General features: G+C 48.8%; 9 protein-coding genes across 9 annotated transcripts; 4 read left to right on the top strand and 5 right to left on the bottom strand.

Annotated features, from left to right (window-relative positions):
• Positions 1 to 115: 115 nt before the first annotated feature.
• On the top strand, positions 116 to 2,383 carry N7516_004442 (uncharacterized protein; the record flags this gene model as incomplete). The annotated part of the gene is made up of 2 exons (XM_057217162.1): positions 116 to 572; positions 624 to 2,383. 2 exons carry the CDS (start codon positions 116 to 118, stop codon positions 2,381 to 2,383), a joined length of 2,217 nt encoding a protein of 738 aa, XP_057079045.1.
• A 476-nt stretch (positions 2,384 to 2,859) lies between these two features.
• Positions 2,860 to 3,799, top strand: N7516_004441 (40S ribosomal protein eS19; the record flags this gene model as incomplete). Its single annotated transcript, XM_057217161.1, has 3 exons — positions 2,860 to 2,889; positions 3,313 to 3,437; positions 3,505 to 3,799. 3 exons carry the CDS (start codon positions 2,860 to 2,862, stop codon positions 3,797 to 3,799), a joined length of 450 nt encoding a protein of 149 aa, XP_057079044.1.
• Positions 3,800 to 4,481: 682 nt separating this feature from the next.
• On the bottom strand, positions 4,482 to 5,117 carry N7516_004440 (uncharacterized protein; the record flags this gene model as incomplete). Its single annotated transcript, XM_057217160.1, has 3 exons — positions 4,482 to 4,511; positions 4,567 to 4,796; positions 4,937 to 5,117. The coding sequence occupies 3 exons, from the start codon at positions 5,115 to 5,117 to the stop codon at positions 4,482 to 4,484; spliced, it is 441 nt and encodes a 146-aa protein (XP_057079043.1).
• Positions 5,118 to 5,659: 542 nt separating this feature from the next.
• On the bottom strand, positions 5,660 to 7,809 carry N7516_004439 (putative carboxylesterase; the record flags this gene model as incomplete). The annotated part of the gene is made up of 3 exons (XM_057217159.1): positions 5,660 to 7,205; positions 7,258 to 7,630; positions 7,692 to 7,809. 3 exons carry the CDS (start codon positions 7,807 to 7,809, stop codon positions 5,660 to 5,662), a joined length of 2,037 nt encoding a protein of 678 aa, XP_057079042.1.
• A 3,156-nt stretch (positions 7,810 to 10,965) lies between these two features.
• N7516_004438 (uncharacterized protein) lies at positions 10,966 to 12,069 on the top strand (the record flags this gene model as incomplete). The annotated part of the gene is made up of 1 exon (XM_057217158.1): positions 10,966 to 12,069. One exon carries the CDS (start codon positions 10,966 to 10,968, stop codon positions 12,067 to 12,069), a length of 1,104 nt encoding a protein of 367 aa, XP_057079041.1.
• Positions 12,070 to 13,217: 1,148 nt separating this feature from the next.
• On the bottom strand, positions 13,218 to 14,072 carry N7516_004437 (uncharacterized protein; the record flags this gene model as incomplete). Its single annotated transcript, XM_057217157.1, has 1 exon — positions 13,218 to 14,072. The coding sequence occupies one exon, from the start codon at positions 14,070 to 14,072 to the stop codon at positions 13,218 to 13,220; it is 855 nt and encodes a 284-aa protein (XP_057079040.1).
• Positions 14,073 to 14,623: 551 nt separating this feature from the next.
• Positions 14,624 to 16,234, bottom strand: N7516_004436 (putative mitochondrial ADP,ATP carrier protein (Ant)). Its single transcript, XM_057217156.1, has 5 exons — positions 16,099 to 16,234; positions 15,895 to 15,916; positions 15,734 to 15,810; positions 15,274 to 15,519; positions 14,624 to 15,218 (listed from the first exon to the last, which is right to left on the bottom strand). Exons 1-5 carry the CDS (start codon positions 16,147 to 16,149, stop codon positions 14,670 to 14,672), a joined length of 945 nt encoding a protein of 314 aa, XP_057079039.1. The 5' UTR covers positions 16,150 to 16,234; the 3' UTR covers positions 14,624 to 14,669.
• A 1,584-nt stretch (positions 16,235 to 17,818) lies between these two features.
• N7516_004435 (KRI1 family protein) lies at positions 17,819 to 19,704 on the bottom strand (the record flags this gene model as incomplete). Its single annotated transcript, XM_057217155.1, has 2 exons — positions 17,819 to 19,461; positions 19,527 to 19,704. 2 exons carry the CDS (start codon positions 19,702 to 19,704, stop codon positions 17,819 to 17,821), a joined length of 1,821 nt encoding a protein of 606 aa, XP_057079038.1.
• A 366-nt stretch (positions 19,705 to 20,070) lies between these two features.
• Positions 20,071 to 24,580, top strand: N7516_004434 (uncharacterized protein; the record flags this gene model as incomplete). The annotated part of the gene is made up of 6 exons (XM_057217154.1): positions 20,071 to 20,126; positions 20,194 to 20,557; positions 20,617 to 23,116; positions 23,173 to 23,259; positions 23,313 to 23,534; positions 23,595 to 24,580. 6 exons carry the CDS (start codon positions 20,071 to 20,073, stop codon positions 24,578 to 24,580), a joined length of 4,215 nt encoding a protein of 1,404 aa, XP_057079037.1.
• Between the last annotated feature and the right edge of the window lie 67 nt (positions 24,581 to 24,647).

Below are 24,647 nucleotides of genomic sequence, written 5' to 3'. Positions count from 1 at the left end.
CAACGTTGTTTGCCCCTACATCCAAAGAGCATAGGGAGCGGCGTCTCGTGATTTTTGGCCAAGTCACTATCGGGGGGCTCTGAAAGCGCCCAGAACGCCCCTCCGGTACTTAATCATGGGGTCGGACGCTTTCTCCGCCCTCTACGACTCTTTAGCGTCTCAATCTAAACCCTCAAGTGTCGCGGCTGTCCTGCGATTCTTTCACTCGGTGCGCGAAGCCGCCCAAAACCTTTCTTTCTCCTCCATCGCCAGCTCTTTTCGCGGCCTCTACCGCAATGATAATGTGAATTGGGGTCAGGTTGTGTTCTTAACTACCTGTGTGATCGCCATGACTGGATGTGGATTGTTGTCGCCGCTGGTGAGGCGCAAGCGGTCAGGGTCAAAAGCCTCTCGTGCGCAACGTCCCGCCATTCGCAAGAGCTCGACCAAATCTTCGAAGACTCTGAGTTCCTCGGAAGAGGATGACTATGAAGATGAAGATTACGATAGCAACGCATCGTTGCGACATGGAACCAACCCCAGCTACAAGACGAAAGAATGGCAGTCGGACACTCAGCAGCAAAGCTCTGATGGTGGGTGAATAGCTCATCTTTCGCTTGGGGCTTTCATTAACAATCACACAGCATACGAAACCGACCCGGGCATTCTCAGGAAATTCACCACATACAACTCCTACACTACCCCGGTAGCTACCTATCCTGCCATTCGCACCTTCTACAGCCCACATCCACACCTAGCTCGGCTCCCGACCAAACCAACTCCTGTCCCACTGGTCGTGGTTGTTCATGGGCTAGGCGGGTCACTTGCACAATTTCACCACCTCTTAACCAGCCTGTCTAATGTCTCTTCGTGTTTCGGTATTGATTTGCCCGGGTGCGGACTGTCCAAGTTTGAGCCTACGGATTGGAATGCATACACTGTGGAGGCTCTGTCCGAACTTTTGGCTGAAGCCATTGATCAGCACCGGGACCGCGAGTCTGGTCAGGAAGTCATTCTGGTGGGGCACAGTCTCGGGTGTTCCTTGTCTGCGCTCTTGGCTTCGTCGACATCGTCCATTGGCGCAAAGGTGAAAGAGCACATAGTCGGCCTTGTAGCTGTGTGCCCTCGAGCCGATCCTCCATCTGCGGAAGACACTACCAAGTTTCGCCGAGCGCTCTATATTCCTAGTCTAATTTTCGATCTTTGGCGTCGCTGGGACAGACGTGGAGGTGAACAAAGTGCTAGTGTTATGCGGATGGTCGGCGTCGCTGCCGACGTCGAAACCCGAAACCTCCAGGTGCGGTTCAACAAGCAAAGTCGGACCCCTGTTTGGCGACGCATGGCGTGGGGCACACTTCCCACCTACGATAATGGCGACCACCCGATTGGCGGACTCCCTGGTCAACAGGTCTGGGCGGGAATTCGCATGCCAGTTCTGTTGGTCGCAGGAGAGACGGATGCTGTGACAAAACCGGTGGAGGTGCAGAAGCTTTTGAAATTCTTTGGTGATGCTTCAGCCCATACCACGATTGACACCAGCGATAGCAGCATCATCCCAGATGCTTCGCGAGTCCACGACCAGATGTCAACTCCAGTCGGCGATTGCGTCAACGAGAAAGTGCTTGGTGTGCAGGTCTCCGAGAAGCATTTGGAGGCTGACCAGCGGAAGCGAGTGGTCAAATCGGCAATTTTGCCAGCGCCCGCATCTCATGCACTGCTCTACGACCGGGCAACCTACCGTACTCTTGCAGGGATTATCCAGGATTTCCTCTCGTCAAATGTCGACCAGCGTCTCGGTCTGGGCTGGCAATTGCAGCACATGAACACATCTGGAAAGTGGGATGTTAAGAACCTCGCCAAATGGAAGAAGGTTGCCCCAGTCTCGGAACGAATTGCGAACACATTTGCCGCGCTCAAGATGTTGCGCGAGGTTGACGAGGAACACAACCCTGCGACTTTCTCGGCAAAGCACCGTGGACGTATCCACGCTGTTGTAGACATCAGTCATGAAAGTCCTGTCTACAACCCTGCCGAACTAGAGAAGGGTGGGGTTCGCTACTACAAGCACCCGACTATATCCAAGATTCCTCCGACTCCAGACGAGACACGCGACTTTATCTCACTGGTCAATAGCATTCAAAAGGATATTGATGAGAAGATGGAGCAGCGTACGGAGGAAGAGAAGCTTCTACCACGTCCAGTGGTCGGAGTCCACTGCCACTATGGCTACAACCGTACTGGATTTATGATCGCTTGCTACTTGATCGAGCACCTTGGTTTTGGTGTGCAAGACGCCATTGATGAGTTCAACCGGTGCCGACCTCCTGGTATCCGACATGGTCATTTCATTGACACTCTATTTGTAAGATATTGCGTTGGGCTGAAGAGAGCGCCCACGCTGTAATTGGGAATGATTCAGGCGTTGATACGGGCGAAGACTACATATGGATCAAGGGATTAGGAAACGGGTACAGCTTTAATTGTTTCAAAGTTACGAATAATGACAACTGCCATGAGATAGACTTTAATTGATGTATAATTAGAACATGAGAAAATGACATCGTTCCGGGAACTCTTCAAATAATCTTTCATCCATCACCAATTACTTTATGTCAAATAATTCATGCCTGTAACATCAGGCACCAAGGGATGTGATTTGGAGCCATAGTTATCAGGCAGAAATCGGGCCACGTCACATGACCCAGCTTAGGGTACGGCTAACCCAAAATGGACAAGCGAACGGCACACAGACCCAACCCGCCCAGAGTTGTGTGTGTCTTGAAATTTTGAGCGACTCTTCGACTTCGACCTGCCCACCTCGACGCCCAACGCCTCTCTCTCTCTAATCCCTACCCTTCGACCCCTCGACAAGTCGCCAAAATGGGTGGTGTTACCGTTCGCGATGTGGAAGTAAGTGTCCTGCTCGATTTTAGGTGATCGGCCAGCTCTGGTTTGCGTGATGTGGACGGTTCGTTTCTGGATGCACGGATACCACAACATCGATCGGATCATATCGCCAAGATGGAAATGCGTCGGATTACGCACGCAGTAGGCGAATGGTTTCATTGCCTATGGGAAATATGTCGAATATTGAAGGATGTGCATGCATGTTTTGAGGGGGCGAATATTGGATGGTAGATCCATCTATCTGTCGGTATTCGCCCTGGAGTACTCGATACAACGACTGCATACTAGCGAAACACTCCGTACGACGAATGATGAAATGCTTCCAGAAACGAACCCGCCGCATCTGCAAATCCACAGACTTTTGGCCGATCCACGCATATACCTTGATGAGCTACAACTAACATATAACTTTTCTCCCCCACACAGGCGCAGAAGTTCATCTCTGCCTACTCTGCTTTCCTGAAGCGTCAGGGAAAGCTCCCCATCCCCGGATGGGTTGACACTGTCAAGACCTCTGCTTCCAACGAGCTTCCTCCCCAGGATGCTGACTGGTACGACCGCATCAAATACCAAGCCACGAAAATTCGAGCAAACAATTGACATTCTTGCTTTTTAAAGGTTCTACGTCCGCGCCGCCGCCTGTGCCCGTCACATCTACATGCGCAAGACCGTCGGTGTCGGCCGTCTCCGCAAGATTCACGGTTCCACCAAGAACCGTGGTGCCCGCCCCGCCCACCACGTCGATGCCTCCGGCTCCGTCGACCGCAAGGCCCTCCAGGCTCTTGAGAAGATCGGTGTCCTCGAGACCGATGAGGACAAGGGTGGTCGCCGCATCACTCAGAGTGGCCAGCGTGATTTGGACCGTATCGCCAAGACCACCGTCGATGAGGAGGAGGAGTCGGATGAGGAATAAACGTATCGCAATGGGCTTTTAACAGTTCGGGGATAAGTCGTTTGTTTTTGTGGTTTTGTCTTCGCTACGGCGGCAAGATATTGGAAATGACGGCACAAAAATAAAAATTCGGAGCTTGCGGTCCCGTGCGCGACTTTACGTTTGTTTCTTTTTTCTTGTTCCACTCCATATTTTTTTTTTTCTGACGACCAGACGGGGCTACTAGCGGAGAGAGATATGGGCGGTGCAGAGTGCATGAGGATGAGGCATCATTATCCGGAGACTTGAACGAGAGAAGAGAGCGGACGAGACGTTCTACACAATCCTTCCCCTCTCTCTCTTGTCGAGGGGAGGGGATCTTTTTTCCCTTGACATGTTTTTTTATGATCTCCCTCACCTCTTTGACCCCGATCAACCCTACGGCGTCTTTGTCCCTTTTTTTCTCTCGTGGTCTCCTGGAAATAAAGAGCATGTCTAAACACTTCAAAACTGTTCCGTCCTCTCTCCCTCTCTGTTGTAGGTGTAGATGTAGACGTCTGATATCATTTAGCTACCAGCAGATCCTCAGCCTTACACTTGATATAGTTCGACATGTTCCAAAAGCCAAATCAATTTATATCTAATCATTGCTATTGAATTCATGCAACTCTGTTCTTATGTATGTACAAGACAAGTCTTATGTTGGCTCACACTCCAATCTACTTCATTTCTTTCCAGACTGAGCCGCAGTATCCTAGACGACAATCAATCAGCACGAACACCACCTTACAGCACCACGATATACTCACCAAATAAACCTGATAGAACTGGATTTTGATATCCTCGTTTCCCTTCTGGGGCGCAAACACAACCCGTCCAGCCCAAGGCACATAAACATCATTATCGGGGTTAACCTTGAGTCTATAGTTCACGCCACCGTACAACATGATCTCATCATCGCCGCCGAAGTAGATCTGCGTCGGCGTGTGTCGGCGCGAAGCAACATGTGTCCAAAGACCGTGGCGAAGGTGGAGAATTTCTGGTGTTGACTTTGTTAGCTGGAGTACAACCCAATGCAGATGTATATTCTGCGTCGAAATACTAGAAATAGAAATCGGGTCCGGATTCGCCTATATAGCTATCACCGATGTTAAGGGCGGGAATCGGATAGCATCATACCGCTTGCACCCTTGGCCTCCTTGGGTCCCATGATGAGCGTTGCATCTTCAGTGAAGCTCTGCACGTATTTATCATGCAGGGACTCGTTGTCACTAGTGCGGTAGAAGTCTTCCATAAATGCGACGAGCGCGGCGCCGCGGGCTGGTGCGCGGGCAGTGTCGTAGGCGATTTGGTAAGACATTTCTGGTATTGTGAGTTAAGGAGGAATAATTGCAAGTTGAAAAAATAAGAAGAAGAAGATCTCCAGTTCTTGTAGGATATGTCTATTTCATCATGAGGGGGAATATCGGAAGGGACACATCCGATCTTATCAATGACCATAACTATAGAACAAGGTTTTTCATTCTACCTTTTTATATGGACCAATATACAGGTTATTAGGCTTAGACCAAGGCTAAATATAGATCTTGATACAGGTGAGGTCCTGTTAGATCTGAAAAAGTACATAGCCTAGTACTTGAACTCGTATGTTGTACTTCGGAATGGCATCGGAAGTGGACATGTCCACAAATATTAGCCCTGACAGTCATCAATATAAGTACTTACTTAGCACATTGATGGATTTGATATATCTATGTTCTATGAAAGAAATGTGTTTTCACTATAATGCTTATACTTTGACAATTTTGCTGATATATTCATTCTCTTCCTAGTCTATCACATCAATGGAGCTAGAAGATACAGAGCCCTCTGTCTATACTCAAAAGAACTAATACGCTTCTTTCAATTCGAGTTGAAGTAGTCCAAAGACAATTTCAACGCACGACATTGCTCCAATTCATCCAAATCCCTCATCGTCGACGGCCACTGAAGCAGCCGAAGCTGACTTTCTTTGCCAAACGACTCCCATATCCCAGTTAATTCAATTTCCCGAGTTGTATTCTCATATCCTCTTGCCTTCAAAAAAGCCAAGTCAGGAGTAGGTTTAGCCGCCCTAGCAAAACTCGCCCAAGAATCTAGCACATACTGCCCAAAAGGTAGATCGAACTCATCCCGGAACGGCAAAGCCTGACGACGGAAACTTCCAAACACGTAGAACAGCTCACCAGAATGACATTTAAAGTACTCTTGTCTGGTGTCGCCATTCGGGAACTCAGCTGTGATGGGAGCGTTGCACACTGGGGCATTGGGCGAATAGCCGGGCATTTGGTACGAACGGTTGAACTCGTAGTAGAAGATATCGGGGAATATATGTGTCCTTGAGCCTGTATGTGCAGTTGCTTCGTCGATGCAGCGGAACATACCATCTGTAGCTATGCGGGAGGAAGTGTTGAAGATGTCGAGTGTAGAGTTGGCGGTTGATGGCACGGGGAAGAGTTGGCTTGGTGCAACCGAGTCAGGTAGGCTGGATTCGTTGAGGAAGGACTTCAGAGTTTGTCCCGATGCAGGATAGCCAATCATTGCAGCACCATCATCTCTCATAGTACCGATCATCAAAGGCACATTGGCAGTCGATGATGAGTTTGTTAAATCCAGTTCCGAGCTTTGGAGGTAGACACCATCAACAACCAGATACCGCGCAGGGTCGGCGAGATTTGCAACAGTCGATGCGGGGAGTTGTCTCAAACACTCGACTGGTGAAGCAGCATCCGTGCAGTTTGTCTCGTTGAGAATAGAATTCCCCACAACGTCCATTGCCTGCGCGATGGCATAGTATTTCGAATAGGTTGTGCCATAAGCCAAGCCACCAAGATTGCTCTGCATAATTGCACCAGCGAATTTACCTCGTGCTGGAGGAGAAGCAAGTAGTGCCCGCACTGAGGCTGCACCGGCAGATTGACCGAAGATGGTTACCCTATCCGGATCGCCGCCGAAATCCTGAATGTTCTGACGAACCCATTCCAGCGCAGTAGTCTGGTCTGCCAATCCGTAGTTTCCATTGGTTTCGCCATCATCTAGTGCGAGGAATCCCAATGTTCCCAGGCGGTAGTTTATCGTGACGACCACAACATCACCTCTTGATGCTAGATTGCTGCCGTCGAATGTCGGGTCACTACCAGTACCGCTGGTGAAAGCTCCACCGTGAATCCAGAGCATCACAGGTTTGAGATGATCTTTTTGGACTTTGGTACTTTTGGGAAGATAGGGAGTCCAAACATTGAGGAAAAAGCAGTCTTCTGAACCAGTTGTGCCTTGTGTGCAGTCAGAGCCGTAGTCGAGAGCAGAAGTTTTCTTTCCAGCCCCTTTATATACTTGGGAATAGTCCCATCTTCGGGGTTGTTTGGCATAGCGAATTCCCAGAAAGCGGAAACTGAATCTATCCCGGATTCTATGTTTTGTTAGGATTGATTGCGAGGTCTGGGGGAAATACTAGTTCCTACCCAGTGAGATATTCATCGTTGGAGTGGGCAGTCACCTGCCACTGAGCACTTGTGTTTTGGAATGTACTGTTAGAAAACGGAGCACTTTGCGTACAAAGGACCGGCAATTTTTCGTCCGCAGAGGCTTTATTTACCCGACCATTTGTGTCGATGGTCGACAGCTTGCGGTGGTGGTCCGGGGCAGTCCAAAAACGTTGGTTGCGAGTGTATTTGCCTTGGAATACAAGGTAGTCCAAGTCATTTTGGATATTTCTATAACTAGAATTAGTCCCCCAGAGAGACTCTCCCAGCTTTTGACAGCTATCAGTGGCTTCTTTCCATGATCTCTCATCGAGCACCAGAACTCCTGAATCTGATAGAGGACTTTCGGTTTCTGTTTCAACAGTCAGTCTATGATTCCAGGTTCCAATTTTGGGGATATGCAATATGTGTACCTAGAAGATCATTGTGAATGAGAATGGAAATATCAGAGTCCAAAGATTTGGGGCTCACTGCTGTGTTTGCGGTGATTGCCAAACAGAGGAATGCAAACCCATAGTAATAGTAGACCATTATGGTCAAATATATGATTAACTTGAAAAGAAAATCACTTTAACTACTGGAAAACAACCTGTTTTCTTATTTATACTTGCCTTTTTTTCTCTTCTAATTATCTAACTATGTATTTAGGCACTTGAATCCCCCCGCGTCGGGGAAATAGCCTTGATAGAATAGATGAAGATGGTCTATTTATCCGATAATAAGAGTTTATTTAACCATAGTTCTTCAACATCGTGGTTTAATAGGAATTAAAGCTTGTTTTGCCTAAAATCATAACAAAATAATGTGTGTTCATAGTAATGAAGGCATCTGCAATCCCCCGCACTGGCAGGGATTTCCCCCACAAAGGTTCAAACACATAAGTGCAACACATTAGTTAGGGTATGCTGTTGTGGTAAACACCTGATTCCTCAGGCCGTAATGTTAGGCTGCCATCTACAACATAGATAAGTAGCTCTCTCTGGAGATCTGTAGGAATCAACCTTTCTCTCTCTCTGGCACTCAATAGCTTCCTCATATGCAACAACATCTCACAAACAGCACTCAAGGTCGACACTTCAAACAACTACAGTCATGACCGACTCAACAAAATCAACTAACAGTCGACCACCCCCACCCCCCACCTCCCCCAGAGAATCTTCGCTCAAAAATATCACCCATAGTCCTAAAGATGCGAAGCACATCTCCCAGCCACTTCTTTCTCCAAGGTCCCCGACCTCAAAACCAAGGACCTCCTCCTACAGGACCATATTTCTTCTACGGCTCACTCCAAGATCATAGTCTACTCATAGATCTGTTAGACCTAAAACAGACACCCTACCTGCGACCTGCGTACATTGAGGGTTATAAGTGTAAGCTCTGGGGCCCCTACCCGGCCTTACTATCTGGTGATCCCGGGGATACCGTCACCGGGGCTGTGTACGAAGTACGGACAATTGAGGACGCTGAGAAACTAGCGGCTTATGAGGGGCTCAGCTACACAAGTATTACTTGCTCAATTCAGTATTCGGAAGGCCAATCCCCCACACAGGCAGAAGGGTACGCGTTTCTCTTCGTGGGGCATATGCGTGATCTGAGAGAGGGGTCTTTTGATTTGAAGATTTGGTTGGAGAGAAACGGGAGACGTGGGGTGGGCTCATCCTTCGGAGTCCGAGACTAGAAGTTATAGAATGTACGATGCCCACATACAGCGCAGAGCCAAAAAAAAAAAAAAAAAAAGAAAGAAAGAAAGAAAGAAAATAGCCCTTTCCGCTTATCACTTTTTAGTCTGAGTCAGATTGTTGACTAAATATCATCTGATTGTAAGTAACATTTTCAAGGGAATTATGACCAGAATGTGTGGTATCTGCAGAATCGAATTTCGATCATCGCGGGGTAAAATATGATAAGCGCACCAGGAACCGACGAGATCAGCAGGAGGACAAGTAAAATCCTCGGTGCACCACTGAGGGGTTAGAATTGCATAGAATGGTAGAATGGTATAGAAGGTGACATGCAGGGCTAGCTCATCACCTGCATCTACTTCCCGCACAATGGGAGGGGGAGAGGGAATTGATGGCCGAATTGAGCAAGTCCACAATTTCCAACACACAGACCATAATAAACCCACAAGTCAACAGGTGTACAAGTGTACAAGTGGCCTGTATGTTGTACATGGACCTCGCACTAGATGCATTCCTCGGATGTGATTGTACGCAACGGGGGCTTGGGCTTCTCAGGCAGGTGTCAACTATGCAGCATTTACATTCCAAGATAAGGTGAATGTGGACAGCATATTCGGGATTGTAATGGTGAGTTCAATGTAGGTTAGGAATCAATTACGTATGTTATTTGGAATGCATATACAACGCAGAGTTGTTATACAACGCAGAAGTATAGAATGTAAAGAAGTATAGAAAATAATAGCAAATGCCCAATTCCAACACATGTCACTGGTACAAGTGACGTCAAGGGTCCGGAGCCCATATTATAGTGGGACCCGAGGGAAAGTGGATGTACCTAAGTACAAGTACATTGCATGCTTATGCTTACCCTATTACTTTATGGACTATAACTAGTTACCTACATACATAGTTACACCTGGGTACAATGGAGGGGCAATTCTAGATCGGAAACAGACAGTAGACAGTAGAAATAAGAATGACATGTACATTATGAATAAGTGTCCATACAAAGAATCCACGTGCCCTGAAGGATGGTTATCAGCCGATGATAGGAGAAAATAGGGTTACGCCCTGGAGCGCTGCAAGCGTTCATTAAAGGCGCACGAGCACTGGGGATCACCATGACTGGCCGATAACAACTTGGCATATGAGGGGTTTTTTTCTATTTTCTCTATTACTCAGATATCTTTTGGACCAAGGTTACTTACTAGATTTCGTGGATTTCATGGATTTCATGGATTTCCTTTGATCGACTCATATTTAGTATGAATATGAAAAGATGAAAGATGAGTAACTATATAGTAAGAAAGGGTTAGATAATGTAGAATATACAACTATATAACTAACTATCTATATAAATATCCATGTGAATATAGAAGAGTAATAAAGAGTAATAGAGTAATAGAGTAATAGAGTAATAGAGTAATAGAGTAATAGAGGATAATAATGTCGTAGTTTAATAGTAAACGGGTTCTCATAGTTAATAGAGCGAAAGCCGGAAGCACCCGGTGTGTTGCACGAGGCGCCAATCAATTCACCCACGCGCTTTCCCAATTCCCATACTTGGGCCTTTCCTAGTAAAGAGTACCTTAGGTACAAAGGTCTAAGTCACTTCCAGGGATTCACACTTATCTTTCTTCCCTCTTCCTCTCTTCACCAATACTCTTGGACACTCGTGGACTCTTCTCACTCTTCGACACCTCTTCCCCTTATAATCTGCTCTTATCGCGACTATCTATCTCCCCTTGCCGCGTCGCATCCCCTACGTGGAAGCCCTAAACAAAGTTGACCCTTCGCTACACGGAGTGTCTCTTTGTTCACTGTATGTGAAAGGTAAGTTCCTTTGTTTTAGAAACCCTGACATATTTCACTCTGGAACTATTCTGTTGCCACCCGATCCTTCCGTGGTACTTCCTTTGTCGCGTATTTAGACGGTCTTCTGACTCATTTACCCCCGGCTTGCGCGTTCTAGGTTCTTCTCCTTTCACAACCCCATCTATCCATTATGGCTTTCCAGACAAACTCCAGCATTGCAATGGCTCTTGCTGGCAAGACTGCTTCGGTTGATATCCCTCAGCGCCGCTCTGGCCTGAGTGGCGGCCGTGTGTCTGCGATGCTGCTCACGCCACCCAACTCTATTTCCCCGACCCTTCCTCCTCAGACCTACAAGCACCGAGCGACACCATCGCCAGGATCGCCGCTATCGACAGTTCCCCAGTTGGACTCCGATATTGATCTCGAGGATCCGGAAAACGCCAACGGTCATCACGTCTCCCTGTCTGTCGATGACCTCGACAGTACCGGCGCGATCACCCCTGCCATGCTCTCCAAATATCATCTCCCTGAGATCTTGCTTGAGCAGGGCCCCTTGGCCATCCGCCACGTTATGGGTCATTTGACAACTTCGGTCCCTGGCTTTTCGCATATTCCCCCAGCCAAGGCGCGCAGACTAGTTGTCGCGGCGTTGGAGGGTCGAGGAAATGGAGGAGGGGCGGGTGGTGTCCAAGGCGATGTGGTGTTCGAGAAGATTGGTTGGGGTCGCTGGGACGCGCGACGTCGTGGTGAACCTGCTCGCGATCGTGATTTAAACGCCTCGTCGTCGCCTCCCTCGAGTGTTGCAGGTTCGTTCCAGCAGCGTGGCCTACAGATTCAGGGACAGTCGGGTTGGCAGGGTGGCAATCGTCATCCATACCGGATGAGCTTTGCCGAATCCACGGCCTTCTCATACACCGACGATTACGGCATGCACGGTGACCTCGACATGCTGGAACATGAGGCCGACAAAATGTCTCTTGATGGCGACGATGGTGATGACGGCGAGTATTGCTCTTCCTCGGAGGCTCCCGATGAGATGCAAGAAAACGAGTGGGTTGAAGGCGATGACACCGATGAGGAGGACTGGGCACAAATTGGCGCCGACGCTTTGCGCGCCCGTTCGATGAACAACAACGGCAGTTTCATCGACGGCCACGTCGCTGCGCGCGCAAAGCCTCAACCATCTGGGATTTTCCCCGCCACCTGTCCATCTGTGGCTAAATTGCCACCCCGCACCTTTGACACCCAGGAACGCGCTGCTGTGGAGGCGCTCCTCCGCCTGGGCTCCATGTAATGACCCACCCCTCATCATGATCGGCGTTTATTTCTTTTTACTCTTTCCGGGATGCACTATTGTTTTATTCTCATTCAAGGCCGTCGAAGCTGGTCTGGACCGCTTTTGGCGTGCCATGGCTTTTTCGGCAATTCTCAAAACAAAAATCCAAAGCCAGAAGATTTGGCTAGTTTGCAGTGCAACTACCTCGATATGGGCGTTGGGTTGAACCTTTGTGGTATTGGGTTTCCAAGATGGCGTTTTTAAGTCTTCACTTTTCTCTTATGCCTGACACGAAACGACTTGTCATGACGATTCAGGGTAGCAGTGCCGTCGCTGCTACCACTATGACAATTCCAAATACCCCTTCTCTTCTCCGCTCTCTTTACTTTTTTTTTACGTGGGTTTGCTCACAGTACAACTGTCTGTCACCTACTCATTCCGGCGTTTATCTTTGCATTTGTCGAGTCAGCTATCACTGCTACAAGACTCCTCGTTTTCTTTTCTCTTTTTTTTTCTTTCATACTACGGACTTTTCTAATACTCTACTTTGTCTTCTTTTTTTTTTTTTTTTTATGGGCTTTCGATTTCAACAACTCCCAATCATTCTTGGAAGATCTCAGCCATCTGGTGTGAGGTTCTGGTCGTCTTTATTGATTGCACTGGTCCTTCCGACTTGTATGGAATCTCAGTCATCTTCACTGATCCAACTGAGAAATGGTCTTCTTCCTTTCTCTCTTTCTCCCTTTCTCTGTGTCTATTTGTCGATTTGTCTATGTTTATGTTTATCTTTGTGTGCTCTACGCATAGTCTGTTGTACATTGCAGGTTCATCATCCTTGCATTGCCCTGGAGGTTTCGGCTTCAGTTTTCGAGGCTGAATACATAACGCTTTTCAGCCGGGGATGGGATGAAAATACATAGTCACTTAGTTTTAGAAAATCAACGCGTTGCAAATGGTGCGCGGTTCAATTGTCATCTTCTTTTCGCTTGTAACCTAAGTATCCTAGTATAGAAACTCTATACTCATCTGAAGAATCCATGCAGTCCTATACTTGGGCTAAATATTCTTACATTCGATTTCGCATGCAAACAAACCTTCAACCAACAAACCCATAATGAAACAAAACCAACTCCTAACCCCAATAAACCCAACCCTATCCCAACCTCCTAATCATGAACATCATTAATCTTCTTCCAAACCCCCTTCTCAACCTCCGCCAACTTATTCCCGGACCACCTCATCCACCCCTTCGCCGCACCCATAAACCCCTCCTCCTCATCAGGGAAGATACTATCCGCCCCACCACCAGACCCAGACCCAGCCCCAGCACCGCCACCGTAATGCAGCGGCAGACCCTGCGTCTGCGGACGAGCGTACGCTCCCGCCTGCGTTTGGTACACAGATGAATAAGGCGAGGAGGTCGAGTTCGGTATTGCGGTCTGCGCACCCAGAGTCGGCGCGTTGTAGGAGTAGGATTGTGCGTAGCTTTGGGTTGGTTGGGTTGCTTTTTGTGGTGGTTGGGTGATGGTTTCGCCGGCTTTTGGAGGTGGAGGGATTGGAGAGGTGGATTGAGCTGGTACTCCTGCTCCTGCTCCTGCTCCTGCTCCTGCTCCTGTGTATGCTGTTGATGGTGATGGGACGGCGCCCGGTTGGGGTGCGGGTGGGGTCTGGGTTGTTGATGTTGCTGTTGCTGTCTCGGGGAGGGAAGAGGTTGGTGGTGGTGGTGCTTGAGGTGCGGCTGTTGCTGTTGGAGTTGGTTGCACTGCTGTGGCGCCTGGCTGGGGTGGTGCTGGTTCTGAGGAGGTGGGCTCGGCGACTGCGTGGATTGGAGGGTTGGAGGGAGCTGTGGCTGTTGCTGTTGTTGTTGCGGGTGCTGATGGGGGTTGTGAGGGTGCGCTTGCTAGTGACTCGATTGCGGTGGCGGGTTTGGGCTGCGAGGTTGTTGCGTGCGTGCCTTCTTCCTCCTTGTTGGAGTTCACGGGCGCTGAATTGTAGGTTTGGATTCCTGTTGGAGCAGACATTTTTGATGTTGATAAACTGATATGGGGTAAGTGGGAGGCTTAGGTGTCAAGGGGAAATGAAGAGGGTTTTGTAGCTTCAAGGAACTTAGACGTCATGGCTGTTGCCGCTGTGGAGCCTTTCCGCTTTGGGACGCCTTTTCTTTTCTTTTTCTTTTCTGGCTGTTGCCTGTGCTTCAGTGAAGTTAGTTTAAGAGATTGATTGAGAAGTATAGGATTTAAATGGTGAACTATTTGCTTGCCACTGCTTCGAGCTGCAAGCAGTCAACATAATACCCCCGAAACGGAGACCAAATAATGATCCAGGGTACAGAGAGAATTCTGAGCCCCTTAAGACCTTTACGATTGTTTACATTTACAATGTTTGTGAGGACCAAGGTGAAAAAAACGAAAGAGTTTGCAGGCAGTAAAGTACATTGGGTACAAAAAGGGAAGAATCAACCATTCTATGCTTCAAGATCCTTCAGACCCATTTCTTGACGCATCTATCTTTTGACCATCCCACATCCTCGAATTCCACACCCAGTTGTTACACTGGGGGGAGGTATGCATCCCCAGTATAACTACAGTGGCAAGAGACTCACATTTTCAGTGAATCGCTTAGAACTTCTTGCCGAGGAGGAGGAGCTGAGCCTTGTCGTAGATGGACAGGACACCAGCACCGGCAACACCACGGAGGATGTTAGCACCGGCACCCTTGAAGAGAGACTTGACACCCTCCTTGGCGACGATCTGGCGGGCAGCATCCATGGAGCTGTTGTACTTGACGGCCTCACCGGAGGTCATCATCATGCGGCGGCGAACGGTGTCAAGAGGGTAAGAGGCAACACCGGCACCGGTGGTGACGGTCCAGCCGAGCAGGAAGGAGGCGAGGAAAGAGCCCTCAAGAGGACCAACGAGGAGAACGGGCTTGATGGAATCGTACATTCCGAAGTAGAGACCACGGTAGACGACAATTCCGAGAACGGAGGGACCGAAGCCACGGTAGAGACCGGCAATACCGTCAGTGGCGAGGGTCTTGCGGTAGACATCGACGAGACCGTTGAACTGGCGCTCACCGGAGCCCTTGGAGGACTTGGCATCGTTGGCCAGACGGGTACGGGCGTAGTCCAGGGAGTAGACGAAGAGGAGGGAAGTGGCACCAGCGGCCTAAATGTTTTGTTAGCTGAGGTCCAACACTGGGAGTAGTTTCAGAGATACATACACCACCGGAGGCAAGGTTACCCATCATCCACTTGCCGTATCCATCACGCTCCTTCTTGTAGGCGAACATGGACTTGTAGGTGTCACGGAAAGCGAAGTTAAGAGCCTGGGTAGGGAAGTAACGGATGACGTTGGCGGTGTTACCGCGCCACAAGGAGACGACACCCTCGGCGGCGGCGGTACGCTTGAAGCAGTCACCGATACCGTTGTACTTGCGGTCGAGACGACCCTGCTTGAGCATCTCATCCTATTGATCGGGTCTGGTTAGATGCTGGATTGGTGAAAATATTGACGTGCCGACTGGCACGGGCCAAGGGAGAAAATTTTTCACAGGCTGCGATCGATGCAAAAACACCGCTCGTGTCAAATGTTTAATCTCAACACTCAATTGAAAATCACAATCAAGCGTAATCTTCTGCCTTCGGCCCATTCCAATCGGTCCTGGACGTGGGATAACCAACCTGGTTCTGGATCAGGAGCTTGATACGCTCAATGGGGGCAGCGGCGGTCTTGGAGACAGCGGCGGAGACACCACCCACTAATAGTGAGTTAGTATTGATATTGGACAAGTTGTTGATGTTTGCAATTGGTAACAATTGCAAGTATCAAGCGTGACACGTACTCAGGAAGTCGACAACGAAGCCCTGTGAAAAATCTTGTTAGCATTGTTGCTCAATTCAATTCACGTTGAGATAGCGATGAGTGACACTTGAAATCGCGCTTTTGAAGCAAGTTCGATGATAATTTGATGCTTGACATCTTCATCGCTTTGAATCTTCACGCGACATCGAGGCCAGCTCTCACAAGCTCGTAGGGAGACACTTACGGGCATGCCGAAGACGGCCTTGTCGGCCTGGTTAACATCACCGGAACCCATTTTGAAGATAGTGCAAAAGAAACGGGATGCAAAAAAAAGAGAGGAGATGGAAAGAGTGTCAAGAAGAAAGAGACACCAGGGATAATGAGGAAGAAAAAGGAAGAGAGAAGGCGGGAAGGGGGGCCAGAAAAAAAAATACTCGACCGCCGGGCGCTAAGACCCAATCAGGAAGCCCAGGGGGTTATATTACTGTAATTTACGGTTATTGTGCTGTATTGGTTTGCCTCTTGCCGATATCTCCCGATCCACTGAAAATTCTGCAATCTGGCCAGCTGGTCTTGATATTGGCCCAGGATAGTGCTATGGGCGTATAGGGGTCTTTTTGAAACTGTCTCTGTCCCTATCTACAATACAACACTTGGTAAATTCATTTTTATTCTCTTTAAAAAATCAATTAATATCCAATCTTTTTACTATGGTCATCGACATCCTGTAGTCCCGAGCAACGGCCCAAGCGCCGGTGGATTTTACCGTAGGGGTACGGTGTATATTTCCCCGTCCAATGCCGGACCTCCACTGCCCGGGGCAACCTCCTTTTTGCTGGCCGGCTATCCGATGGCGAACCGGGCATAAAAATTATATCTCGGACTTGCCACCAACGTCGCTAGTCCATTCTAACCTTGCATTCTGGGGTTGAATGTTTTCGAATGTGTCGCTCTTAATTAGTTGCTCGAAATTGATCTCAAAGGACCCGATGTTCCTATGTAATTTGTATGTATGTGTACGGAGTAGCGTAGCCTTTGTTTGCCTCGGGCGAGTGGATTCTCCCCAGGCCTCCTCGACCCCCTACACTAAGCATCTTATTTCTTTATTTTCAATTCTTGGTCGTGCGATCATCTAGGACATTGTAGTATATGTAAACAACTCAATTGAGCAAATGTGATCCCTTCCAACTGCGGTAATAAAGACACCGCGATAGTTATGTGAGGGATACCTAAACTTTGATATGAGACATTTTTTCCTTGCTACTATTTTGGTGTCGCGGGTACAAACTTTAAGGTGATAGATCGCCGCATAGACAATGTACCTGGGTACTTCACATGTTAATGCCAGGTACCCAATAGTACAGCACTTGGCTCCACTTTCCTCATCTGCTTTATATGGAGTACAACATAGTTGTAGTTGTACAATATACACCCTTCAATCCATTTAACCGCCCAGGTCATAATAGTAATATTTGGAGCTTCCTATAGCTTGGAATCAAAACATCCCGAGGTTTGCCCCAGCAACCGTTAGCGCCTGAGTGGGCCCGCATCGCATGGGAGCTTTCCGCTTTGGGAGCTACGAAGTCCTACAAGTATGTATGGGAGACTGAAAGCAAACAAAAGAAAGTCATTCTCAATCGAATCTAAAATATCTGTGTGAGGCTGTGAATCTAACTACTGGATGGTAAAATAGAGTTGTAATGTAGATTTTTATTGTGTTTTATGTTCTAACTCTCGAGAAAAGCTGCAAATATATATACTTACACTTCTTAAAGCTGGTCTATTTGGTATTCTTCCCTTTTCAGCTACAACTTCCTTATTTCGACATGATGATCCTACAGTTGATATATATTACTATAAGGAACTGTTAGGTCTTCTAATTCAGAATAAAAAAGGGTTGCTTCGTTTCATAAAATGATTCGAAAAAAGCTATAACCAATGAGGGATTGACAGATGCAACATGTTTAATGCTTCTTCGACCTCTTTCTCTTCTTACGAGTGCCATCTCCTTCTCTGATATCAACCTTATCCTCATCAGCAGCCTCTTTGGGCTGACTAGGTTGGACATCGCCGCCAAACTTGAATTCCGGCCCATTTTCATCACCGAAAGTGTCCTTGCGCCACTCGCGAAGCCGGGCCTTCTTGCCCAGCTTCTTCTGATCGCGACGCTTCTGCTCTTCTTCGCGGAAGGTGGCCAGCTTCTTCAGACCAGCGAACTTGTTGAGCTGTGTGTCGTCTGCCATGAGGATGTCCCGAGCCGTCAAGCCAAAGCTCTGCGGCGAGGTTTCGCGGTAGCGGAACTGTGTGGCGTTCTTCTTTGTAGCTCCTGGAAGCAAGGTGATATCGAGATCCAGGTTGCGCTCAACCGCATCGTCAATGCGAAGACGGTCTTTGCGGGCCTCACGTTTTTTGATACGCTTCTCCTCGGCCTTGCTCTTCTTCTTAGATCCGGAAGCTTCGTCGTCATCTTCATCCTCGGCTTCTGATAGTTCGAGTGTGGGCTGCGCTTCCTCATCCTCGTAGTCTGGGACCAAATCGTTGATATCGATATCGTCATCCCATGTAGGCTTCTTAGGATGTTTCTTCTTCTTGCCCCCCTCATCTTCGCTATCCTCACCCTCATCCCCGGCATAGTAATCCTCGCCAAACCGTTTTTGCATCTCTGCTTCCCAGTTTGAGTCGTCCCAGGAAGCGTCCAGGAAACGAGACCAGTCGTCGTCGGTAAATTTTGAGGCACGGAGTCCCGCAACCTCCTTGATCTGCTCCACCTTTTTCTGGAGTTCCTCAGTCTTCAGTTTGCGAAGACGATTCTTCTCCGTTTCACGCTGCTTTTTCTCCTCATCCTTGAGCGCGCGCTCGGCGTCGCGAATCTTCTTACGGGAGCTCTTTTCTTCGCGACGGACGGATTGCTTGTTGGTCAGATCACGGGAGTGAGTGACAATCACCTCGTTCAACTTGTTGGGGTCTTCGAAGCGGAAGTTGTATGCTTCCTCGATAGCTTCCGCCCGCTCAACATCGTCATCCTCATCCGAATCAAATGGATGCAATTCTGGCTTGTCGGCGGGGATCCAGGCTCGTGCTGACAAGAAGTTGGATAGGAAAGTCTCAGGGTCTTTGTCCGCGTTCTCGATATCGAGTTTGATTTCAGATTTGGGCAACGAGGCGTCCTGGCCGGGTTTGCGGACCATAAACTCGTCGGAATCCTCCATTTCTTCATCGGACTTGTCTGCCGCTCCGTGCATCTCCTTGACAATAGCGTTTTTCAAGTCGGCTTGCTCTTGGGCATAGGTCTTTGGGGTGTTTTCCTCTTCAGCTGGGTTGACACCACTTAGAAGATTTTCCGTATGGTATTGGCGCAGCGTCATGGACTTTTCCTTGGGGCCTTTTCCGGCATCAACCTCTGGGTCGTACTTGCTGTAAAAGCTGATATCTTTGTCGTAAACGCGAGGATCCTTGGAGCGAATAGCATTCAACGTCGCCGAGATTTCAGCATCCAGAGCTACTGTAGCGAGCTCTGCATCGTCGTCCTCTTCTTCGGAGTCGGAATCCTCAGAGTCTTCGACTTGGCGGTTTCCAAGACTGGAAGATTTGCCATACTTTGCTTCCACTGTGAATCAATCCAATGTTAGCATGTGCGACAAAGGCGCAAAAATATCGACTGTAAGCACATACGTCTCGCAACTTCTTCTCTCTTCTTGTTGTGCTCAAATCGACGAGCGAAGTCTTCATTGATCTTGAACCCGGCATCAGACGACTGGTTGTGGAGGAGAACTCCACCAGCATCATCCCCAGAGTCGCTATCGCTATCTTGATCCAAGAGCTTTCGCATTTTCTTAGAAGGAGGCTCCATTTTGTGTGATCAGGTATGTGATTGAAGGCCGACTCGGTGAAATCCCCAATTGGCAGAAAGAAAAAAATTCTCACACCGCCTTCTCCAGAGAAATTATCTGCCTTGAAGATCAGGCACCAAGGCAGGGGACCCATCCCTGACGTAACCAATTAGATCATCCGGAGGCTCACCTGAGCAGGACGGAGGAGGAGGAGGTCTCAGTCAAAGTCGAGACCGCTGCAAGCTGGAAAATCATACACGTGGGCTCTCTCCAGGCCTTAAAATTTGAATTGATCATCGAGTGGCATGAACGAGAGGAGGCCCATTCACACATCTCGCGTCTCGGTCTTTGCTCGCGTCAAGTGTATGGCTGGAGGCATACACTAGATGTCGACCCAAGCACAAACCCCGTTACCCCAAGTTGGGAAGCTTGTGAGCGTTGTGTGAGTATCTGATATGTCCGGTATTGGAAACCTTTTCTTGCATACTAATGCATACTTCCATTTCCAGCCCGGTCGGCCTCAAAGAAGCTGCTCTCGACTCGCCCACCTTTCGTGCCACCACCCTACATTTCTCCGATCAGGTCGATTTTATAGAAAAATGGCTCGACGGATATGCCAAAGCTGCATCAAAACTCTCCTGCGAGCTAACTGCTCTGGAGAGTGTAGTGAGCAACTTTCTTTCCTACTCAACACATCCCCTCGTTGTCTCTGAAGCGGTCGTTGACCATGATTACACACTTTTGGCTATGAGGAGATGTGGTGAGGGGTCTAAAGATCTTTGGAGTGGACTCATCACAACAACCAGAAAGTTGGAGTCGTTGATTTCCGAACCCATTCGAGATTTCATCCAAGAGGATCTGCGGCATTTCAAGGTATTGCGAAGTCCCTGGACCAATTTGTTATCGTGCAGGATTATCTGATACAACTATAGGAAATTCGTCGCAACCTCGACCAAACCCAGAAATCGTACGATTACCTTCAAGCTCGATATGCCTCTCAGTCGAAGTCCAAGGAGGCCTCGGCCCTGAGAGAGGAAGCGTTTCAACTGCATGAAGCCCACAAGGCCTACCTGAAAGCAGCAATGGACTATTCAGTACAGGGCCCTCAGTTACGAAATGCGCTTGACCGACTTCTAGTCAAGGTCTCCTGCGACCAATGGCGGGAATTCCGGGGATTCCACAACCACAACAGTGGGACCTTCTCGAAATGGTCCCGTGAGATGGATCGCATCAAGGGTTGGCTTCATGAGATGGAAGGTAGCGAGAAATCGTCCAAACGGGAGCTGCTATCCACCCGGAAGCACATTGAGGAAGCCGCGGAGTTTGCGGCTCGACCGTCTCGTGAACTGGAAGATTACAATATCTCAACGGTTCCGTACCTTGGCTCTAGTCCTATTTCGAACCTTAATGTGAGCAAAGATATGCGACCGGAGAAGCAAGGGTGGCTCTATCTGCGCACATTGTCAGGAAAGCCCACTCGAACTGTTTGGGTCAAGCGGTGGGCCTTTCTCAAGCACGGCATATTTGGGTGTCTTGTACAGGGCTCTCGTACAGGTGGCGTCGAAGAGAGTGAACGAATCGGTGTACTGCTTTGCAGTATTCGTCCTGCATTCCAGGAGGAACGCAGATTCTGCTTTCAAGTGAAGACCAAGAACAACACCATTCTGCTGCAGGCAGATAACCAAAAGGAGCTGATGGAATGGATTGGTGCCTTCGAGGCCGCCAAGCAGAAAGCACTGGAAAACCCCGCAAGCACTGATCTTTCGGTTTCTGGAAAAGTCACAGTTCAAGACCCTGCATTTTCAATTTCTCAACCCCCGGCCTCCGAGTTCGCTGCAGATCCTGCTGACTCTCTTACCCCCCATACGAATGACGAGCTCGGGGCGGGAGATCGCAGTATGACACTTCCTGTTCCGGACCGTGATGGATATACTATGAGAAATAGTACCGATATTGGAAGCGGTAGAAGACCCACAGGCTTGGATGGCGAGAGTTCTGCAAGAGAACACGCAAGAGAGCATACCTCTAGACTTATCCAAAAGTTGGATCTTCACCGTAAATCGAATAACGCGGCTCCAATGTCTCCCTCCATCCCCGGCCCCGCAGGCGGAATAGCCAGTCTCATCTCTGCCAGCCACAATATTCTCCCTTACAGCAACACCGGTCCACTCAACGTGAATGGTGATGATAAACGAGGTCGCAGTTTAAGCAACGTGGATGAGCCTGGTTCAAGTCTTGCACCTGCCACGCTCGCCAATCCCCCGGCACCCACAAGCATGAGCAAGGCGGCAGTGGTTGTGAGCAATGAAAGAGGTATTGGATTAGGTGTATCTGATAGCACAGGTGGCATGCCCAGTGGTATGATGGCGAACTTGTGGGGTAGCTCCAATTGGGGCTTCATGAACAAGCTCCAACGGGAACAACGCCAGATTGATGGAGCGTCTGATGACACCGCAGAAAGCCAGCCGTCTTCCACCTTGAGCGACAGCTCAACACGTACGATTGCTGCACAGCCCGATGCAGCGAGTGCTTTAACTGCACGACGACAGCAATCAGCTCCACGCCACAGACAGACAGTAAGTCTTGACGGAGACGATGTTAAGCTCACGCAAGTTTCACTGGGTATCGGACATGAATATCCAAGCTATTATCCTCAACAATTGAAGATTCAAGATGCTCAGTTCAGATTGCTTTTCCCGGACGTCAAGAGAGATGAAGCATTGGTCTTGGTGTTCAGAGCTACCTGGAGCCCTAACGACCAGCAAGAGTTCCCTGGACGAGCTTATGTCACAACAAGGAACATCTACTTTTACAGTCATCATTTCGGACTAGTGTTGACTACCGGTGTGTCTCTGGAGAGCATCAAGGAGGTAACTGCAGCTCCTGGGCGGGATTGTGACTTCCTTTTCCTTCATACTATTCCACCCCTCGGCAGTGATACCCCTGGTCGGGTTACGATTAAAACTTTCCTTGAACCTCTCCGACTTCTTCAAAAACGGCTCAACTTCTTGATCCAAGGCTCCATTGCCGTCGAGCAGTTGACCTTGGAACCTTTGATCAAAGCACTGATAAAGATGGACACTGGGTCTCCAGCCCGAAATTCCAGTGCAGATAGTTGGGAAGATCTCTCGTCTGGACTTGCAGACATCAAACACGACGGGGGTAAGCCTACGGACTTTAGTCATGCAAAGGACATTCGACTTCCTATTTACATTGACAAAGATCTTGAACTGGATGGAGGTAGGACTGGCCGTGGTCGGGACATTGCCAAATTCAGACTCCCGACCCAACCTGTGGAGTATGTTCCACAAGGTGACCTTGTTTTGGTGACCGAAAAGATTCTCGATATAAGCCCTAAAGCTTTGTTCCATATATTATTTGGCGACAAAAGTGCTGTGTGGCAACTTCTTTTACACGAGAGACAAGCTCGAGGTTCGTCGATTCTAGATCCCCAATCACTTCACTTATACATGGCTGACATTTCAAAGACATCAAACAAGGCCCATGGGCTAGTACAGAATTGCGGCATCTGAGGCGTGACTTCAACTACAATATTGGCACGACATATATCCTTGGTGAGCTCGATTATTGATGATCTTGAGATTGAGCTATAACTGATTTTGTATAGGTCGTACTCACGAAAGTGCCATATCGGATTATCAGATCATCGATGTTCTTAACGACCACCTGTGCTATGTGGTCACAGATAAGAAAACCCCATGGCATCTTCCCTTCCGACGTTCGTTCCGGTTGGTTAGCAAGGTTGTCGTTACATTCCAGGCCAAGTCGAAGAGTAAGCTTGCTATTTATACGAAAGTCGAGTGGCTATGGTCTCCCTACGGCCTCAAAAGTGAGTCTTCTCCTCTTAATCCTCCCATTTGAATAGAATGCAATAATCTAACATACCTAGGTGTGATCGATAAAAAAGCGAGTGAGGATCTAAAACAAGACTCCCTAGATCTTGTCGACCTAGTCAGTGACCAAGTACGTCGATTGGGTGCACATAGTCGCACTAAAAAAGCCATCACGATCTTCGGTCACGTTGGACGCCAAAACCACGTCTCCGAATTCAGTGGCGCTGGCTCCAACCTGAAGCTGGAACCCCGCAAGCCTCGAACACAGCGTGCCATGCACGAGCTTCTCCTCGAGACCTTCTTGTCATTCCTCGAAACGAGTGTTTCCTTCCTAATGATGTGGGCGTTTGGCGTAGTTCGCTGGTCTTGGAAGACCATGAGTGCACACAAGACTATTTTGACCATGTTGGCCATAAGTGCGATTATGAATGGATATTATTCTTCACGGGATAGTTGGGACTGGTGGCACGAGAGGCATGCAGGGAACTTCATGGCACGGCTGGGCGTACAGCCAAATCTCGTTATGAGCAAATCTATCTACATGCGGGATATTGATGATGCGATTGCAAACTCCACAATCTGGTCCCGTGCCGGCAATGCCAGTGATTGCTTTACTACCTTCCATGAGCAGACCATGCGATATTCCGAAATGCCTCTGTCGCTCAGTCCATCGGGACCCCGGGATGCATTGACCAAGAGCGCCATCAAACGCTTCCAGCAAACCCGTGAGCGTCTTGGCATGTATCGACACAACCTTCTTGTCGCATTGCGTGTCGTGAACAGCATCGAGAAAGAGGTCGTTCAGACCGAATGGGAGCGTTGGCTCCGCGAGGAGGTCCGGCGCTGTCGCCAGGTCGAGGTTCTCCTTGGCGGAGAGGCCACTCAGGGCGACGACTCGCAGACGGGCCAAACGGCCAAAGCTGAGCGAGTCTTTGCCGAGCATGCGGACGGCGTCAGGCAGTGGTATGAGGAGTACTGCTCGAGTTGCCGAATGGAGCAACAACAGGTCATATTCAATGATCGTGGTGACCTAATTCCTTGATTTTCTTCCTTGAGCAGTTTCTAGCCATCCCTGAACATATTGTCAAGCCTTCTGTACAGTCACCTAG

This window comes from Penicillium verrucosum (assembly GCF_028828655.1).
Source record: "Penicillium verrucosum strain IBT 35672 chromosome Unknown utg000001l_segment0_segment0, whole genome shotgun sequence".
NCBI classification, from domain to species: domain Eukaryota; kingdom Fungi; phylum Ascomycota; class Eurotiomycetes; order Eurotiales; family Aspergillaceae; genus Penicillium; species Penicillium verrucosum.
The sequence above is the reverse complement of the archived record's forward strand: the minus strand, read 5'-3'. Positions and strand labels throughout refer to the sequence as shown.